Below are 5,828 nucleotides of genomic sequence, written 5' to 3'. Positions count from 1 at the left end.
CCCCTGTGGGTCCAGCCCAGCCCCAGCCGGAGCGCCGCCCGGAGCCACAGGAGCAGGGGTGCCAGGCTGCCCCACAGGGAGCCCAGTGGCCCTCTCAGGGCGCCCAGCAGCTTCCAGGGGAATGCCAACGGAGCCGGTGCCCACATGGTCCTGGACCGTGGCTGGGCGCCCCGCGCTGCTCGCTTATATGTGTGCAAACACGCTGTCACCGGAGGCAGGCAGACACGCCCCTGTGGCTGCCGCTCAGCTGAGTCTGAGTTTCGGTTTTTTCTTCCTGAAAATGAAAGCTGGCGCGGGGCCAGGCCAGGCTGCGGCGTCGGCACTAGCGCCCTGGCTACTGCCTCCCCGGGGAGGGGCACGAGGGGGGGGGGCACAGGTGCGGTATCGCCGATAAGCAGAGAGGCCACCTCTGTCCTGGGAGCATTACTCACGCCTGACATCACATCTAGCAGCTTCTACCTGTCAACCTTCACCTGGTGGCCAGGGCGAAAGTTGGCTGTGAGAGGAGTGACCGCCCCTCCCTGCCGGGTGGCCACGACCCTCCCACTCGCCCTGCGACCCTCCCACTCGCCCTGCGACCCTCCCAGACCACAGCCATAGGGACCGCGCACCCCACCAGCCCGGGGAGGTTCCCTTCCCCCCGCGTTTGCAGCGCTGGCTCTTGGCGCAGGGAGGACAGTGCCCTGAAGCGCGGCCCCGTCTGGGCGTCTGTGACAGACGTCGGACAACCAGGCACTTTGCTTTTTAACATGTTTGTGTTGATCGCAGAGAGGAGGGGAGAGGGAGAGAGAGAGAGAAACATCAGTGATGAGAGAGGATCATGGGCCGGCTGCCTCCTGCATGCCCCACACTGGGGATCGAGCCCACAACCTGGGCAGGTGCCCTGACTAGGAATCGAACCCGGGACCCTTCCATCCACAGGCTGACGCTCTGTCCTGAACCACACTGGCCAGGACCACCAGGCGCCTTCTCAGATGCTTCTCACAAGAAGGGTTCGCTGTTGATGTTTACGGTTTTCTTAGGAAGCACTGCGGGAGGCTGTGCCAGCTTTCTCTCTCTGCGCCTCTGCCATGAGCTCTGGGGGGCCTGGCTGCCGGTGTGAGATTGTGAGCGGGGCGTGTGCTCGCCTGCCTGCCTGCCAGCCAGCGTGAGATTAGGGGCCTTCAACAGTCCCAGGGTTTGGGCTGCGGGAGCTGCCAACCTGAGCTCATCGTCCAGCAGCCCCGAGGCTCTGGGTCCGCGTTTATCTCCCTGGATCTCCGTTTCCTCGGCTGCAGACACCTGAGCTGTCGCATCTGGCAGACCCGAGGGCTCTGCATGTGCGAGAACCGCCTGCACCGCGGGGGAGTGGGTGTCTGTGACAGCCGAGCTCTGTCTGGAAGGAAACGGAGACCGCGTTTCCCAGGAACCGAAACCCCGCGGGGAGACACGAGGGGTACGTGCTGAGTGCCTGTTATGCAACCTCGGACTTGAGCGCTGTCCCCGCAGCCCCGCCCACAGCGTGGAACCCCCACCTGGTCTGGCTCAAAGGAAAAGTAGTTTTTTTTTGTTTTGTTTTGGGTTTTTTTTTGCTAGATCACGTGAGTATAAGGAAACGAAAACACATCTGTTTACGTTTCCCACCATGTCCTGGAGGGCACACAGGGTGACCTCCCACGCACTCTGCTCAGAGCTGCAGGTTTGAAGGCGTGGCTCCCATCGCAGCCTCAGCTGTTTAACTTGCGATACGTTTCCCCACCTGCCTGCTCTTGGGAACCTACTTAAATGACAGGTCGTAATGCTTATCTTTTTAAAAAATATGTTTTTATTGATTTCAGAGAGGAAGGGAGAGGAGAGAGAAACACCAATGACGAGAGAATCATGGACCGGCTGCCTCCTGCACGCCCCACACTGGGGATGGAGCTGCAACCCGGACCTGTGCCCTGATGGGGAATCGAACCGCGACCCCCTGGTTCATAGGTCGACGCTCACCCACTGAGCCACGCCCACCCGGCAGGCGTATTAAGCACCCAGCACCTGGTGGGCACAGTTAGAAACCTCGCGCACCAGGGGCGCTGTGTGTCCGGCGAGGGCAGCACCCCCTTCGCACTAACGTATTTCACACCTGGAGAAGCTTATGTCACACGGGGCATAGGGACTGAACTCGGTCAGGGCACATGCCTGGGTTGGGGGCCCGATCCCCAGTGGGGGGCGTGCAGGAGGCAGCGGATCAGTGATTCTCTCTCATCATGGATGTTTCTCTCCCTCTCCCTCTCTGGAATCAATAAAGATATATTTTAACAATATTAACATGTGAAACGTACATAAAGTCAGTAAGTCAGAGTCCCTCCTGGCAAGGAGCTCCTAGCAGCCAACAGTCCTTGAACAGGCGCTTCTCTCTCCCGATTGGCTTTCTCACTCCCCCTCCCCGCCCCCCCGCCCTGCCCAGGAGTGAGGCTGGGGGGGGGCGCCCTTCCTCCTCCAGCTTGTGGCTTTGAAAGGCCAGGGAGGGGGGGGGAGGGGCCATTTAAAAAAGAACAACCCCCACTCTCTCCGCTCCTGGGGGGTCGGCCTTCTCTACGGCATCCACGCAGCTGGGTAACAGCCAGACGTTACCGTCCTGAGCCGCTCAGCACATCAACATTCCCAACATTCCCGGCTCTGACGCGGGCAGCCCCCGTGGCGCCATCAGCAGGGCCGTGACGCATGGGTGGCTGGTGGGATGGGTGTCCTCGCTCACAACCATCTCACCTGTCCTCGGTTCATCACTGCGCCCGCGACGCACCAGGAAGAGCGCGGTGGCTCACAGGTGCACATGGAGGCACAGGGGTGCAGCCGGCGCCTCCCCGACAGGGGACGCTTTGAGGCAGCCGCCATCTTCTTAAAAACACTCACACCAAACACTTCCCCAAGACCTGGACCTCTCCACCACCTTCTCCCAGCCCCAAGGGCCTCCCTCTGCCTCCAAGATGACCCTGTCCTGTTTCTCCAACCGCACTCGAGGTTTGCCTGCTCTCACCCGTTTATTTATATTATTGCTATGAATTATTATTCAATCCTCACCTGAGGGTCTCTCCTCCATTGATTTTTAGAAAGAGTGATGGAGAGGGGGCGGGGAGAGAAACATCGATGTGAGTCACATTGACTGGTTGCCTCCCCGCCTTCTGCCCCCGCCCCCCGGGCCTGGGGATCAAACCTGCAACCCGAGACCCGTGCCCTTGCCCAGGAATCGAACCCGAGGTCATTCTGAGCGAGGTCGGCACTCTAACCACTGAGCTCCCAGGGCTGTGCAGCCCGTTCCCTCGGCATCCACAGGCGCACCCCTTACGCGAGCGGAGCTCAGAAGCAGCCCGTCCGTCTCACAGCTGCCCCGCATCCGCCCGTGAGCCCGCCGCCGCCGTTTGTCTACCGTGCGATGAGGTGAGCGCGGAGGCGGAGAAATTCATGCCTTTTGGTCAACATCCGTGTACGTCCTTGTACATCCGTGTACGTCCTTGTACATCCGTGTACGTCCTTGTACATCCGTGTACGTGCAGGAACCAGGCGTGGGGCCCGGCTCACAGGGGGACGAATGCTCCCCTCGGCACACAAGGCTCTCTCCTGGAGCAGTGGGGGCCGTGGCCCGCGCCCCCGTCCCCCGTGCTGTCCCCGAACGCTCTGCTCTGCCGTGTCAGCCCGGCCGCCCCGTGGGCGCCGCGTCTCTCCTTCCCGCTCCAGTTTGTCTCCGAGGACGGAGGAGGCGGAACACCGCCCACTGTGGTGACAGTCGGAGGTTCTCCTTCGAGAGGCGCCTGCTCCAGCCTCTCGCCCGTCTCTGTTGGGTTTCCGCCTTTTGCTGGTGGATGAGTAGGAACTGACCGTGCACCTCCTTGGGTTATGGCTGTGAGCACCGTGTGAACTCCTCGGCCTGTTCCCGCCCTGCTGGTTGTAACTCGTGTAATGAGGGTCACTTTACAGACCTCGTGTGTGTGTGTGTGTGTGTGTGTGTGTGTGTGTGTAACGAAATGAACAGTAACAGTGCCAGGCCTGGACATTTTTGTTTCCTTTCTGTGGGTGAGGTGGTGAGTCGCCAGGTGGCCCTCCTGCTTGCTGATCGGCTGCGAGGCTCACGTGATGTGAAGCAGGTGGCACCACAGGTGGGGCTCCTCAGGGGAGGGAAGCCCGGCAAGAGCAGCCTGACCCGGTCCGCATCACAGCCGGCGAGGCCGCACCGGCTTCGAGTCTTCACCACCTGGGGTCGCACAGGCCCCGCTTCCTCCCTGGCAGGGAGCTGCAGGGACACGTGTGAGAGACGCTGGCAGGGACGCCACGGGCACCTCCTCTCAGGACCCCCGCTGTGCACGAGCCGCCCGCCCCCAGTCTGGCTGTCTGTGCACCGCAATCAGGTGCCCTGTGCTCCAGGTGCACACAGGGCTCAGCAAGAGTCAGCATCTAGAACTTTCCCAGGGCCCTGGCTGGTGTGGCTCAGGGGATGGAGCGTCAGACCTGGGACGAAGGGTCCTGGCTGGAGAGATTGCTGTCCCTTATGAGTGAGGATGTTGTGTCTTCAGTGTTCCACACCCAGGTAACCTTGACCGAGCCCCGATACGGCCATGCCGTGACCTTCACGTCTCCTGTAGGGAGGAGGTGGGTGAAATGGAGAGGAAAACTCTTTTCTTACATATCCCCTTTACTCAATGAGAAATCTCAGGAGACCATGATTGGTTGAGCGTCCACCTATGAGCCAGGAGGTCACCACTCACTTCCAGGCAGGGCCCGCCTGGGGCTGCGGGGTTGCGGGCTGGATCCCCAGTGCAGGGCGAGCAGGAGGCAGCCGATCAATGACTCTCTCATCATTGATATTCTACCTCTCCTTCTCCCTTCCTCTCTGAAATCAATAAAAATATTTTTAAAAAGCACACAGAGGAGTTGGCTCCCTTTTTCATCTGCGCTCCGTGCGGGCAAGGAGCACGGCACCCACCACCCCGTCTCCCTCGTGGAGGACACACTGTGGCTCTCAAGGCTCCACGCCCGGCCCCGGTCACTCCTGTCTGCTCGCCCCACTCCCCCCGCACCCCTAGGCCAGCGGTGCCAGGAGGCTTCCTTCCACAGTAACCGTCCTGCCTCCCATCCACACGGCCAGCGGCAGAGCTGGCTGTGCTAGGTTTACCTCTGGTCTTGCACCTCCATCTCAGTTCTAAATGGTCCAGGTTTCTCCCCAGGGAATTTTTTTCTTTCTCTCAGCCAGATCCTTTGTGAAGACCAGCGAATGAGCACACAGGAAGGGAAATACCCAAATCAATGCGTGAATGAGGCAGCAGCGGCGGCCAGGGGCCTCTTCCCACCCGTAAAGCTCTGTGGGTCCCTGAGGCAGGGCCCTGGGACAGCTTGGTTCATGCCTGGCTATTTACTTATTTTTAACCTTTGTTGTTGAAAGTGTGACATAGGTCTCCCCCCCCACTGACCTCGTCCAGCCTGCTCCTGTCCCCCCCAAGCCCTCCCCACTGTCGGTGTCCAGGGGGCTGCACGTATGCACACAGCCCATGGATCCCCCTTCCCCGAGGTTCCAACAGGCCCTTCGAGGCGCACAGCAGGTGTCCCAGCCCGAGCATCACCAGCAGGAGGGAAACCCTAAGCAGCGGTTCTCAACCTTCTGGCCCTTTAAATACAGTTCCTCATGTTGTGACCCAGCCGTAAAATGATTTTCGTTGCTACTTCATAACTATAATGTTGCTACTGTTATGAAACGTCATGTAAATATCTGATCTGCAGGATGGTCTGAGGCGACCCCTGTGAAAGGGTCGTTCGCCCACCAAAGGGGTCGCGACCCACAGGTTGAGAACCACGGCTTAGCATATGCCCACATACAC

General features: G+C 60.2%; 1 protein-coding gene across 1 annotated transcript in view; it reads right to left on the bottom strand.

The window, feature by feature from the left end:
- Positions 1-2,687, bottom strand: part of RSAD2 (radical S-adenosyl methionine domain containing 2) — a 12,760-nt gene extending 10,073 nt beyond the window's left edge. The window contains exons 1-2 of the mRNA XM_015564935.1: positions 2,596-2,687; positions 1,202-1,375 (exon numbers count right to left, since the gene is read on the bottom strand). Coding sequence (XP_015420421.1) covers positions 1,202-1,375; positions 2,596-2,687 — 266 coding nt within the window. The remainder of the gene's footprint in view (positions 1-1,201; positions 1,376-2,595) is intronic.
- Positions 2,688-5,828: the final 3,141 nt, after the last annotated feature.

Source organism: Myotis davidii, unplaced genomic scaffold (genome assembly GCF_000327345.1).
Source record: "Myotis davidii unplaced genomic scaffold, ASM32734v1 scaffold61, whole genome shotgun sequence".
In the NCBI taxonomy this organism is placed as follows: Eukaryota; Metazoa; Chordata; class Mammalia; order Chiroptera; family Vespertilionidae; genus Myotis; species Myotis davidii.
This window is presented reverse-complemented; position numbering and strand designations above follow the sequence as displayed.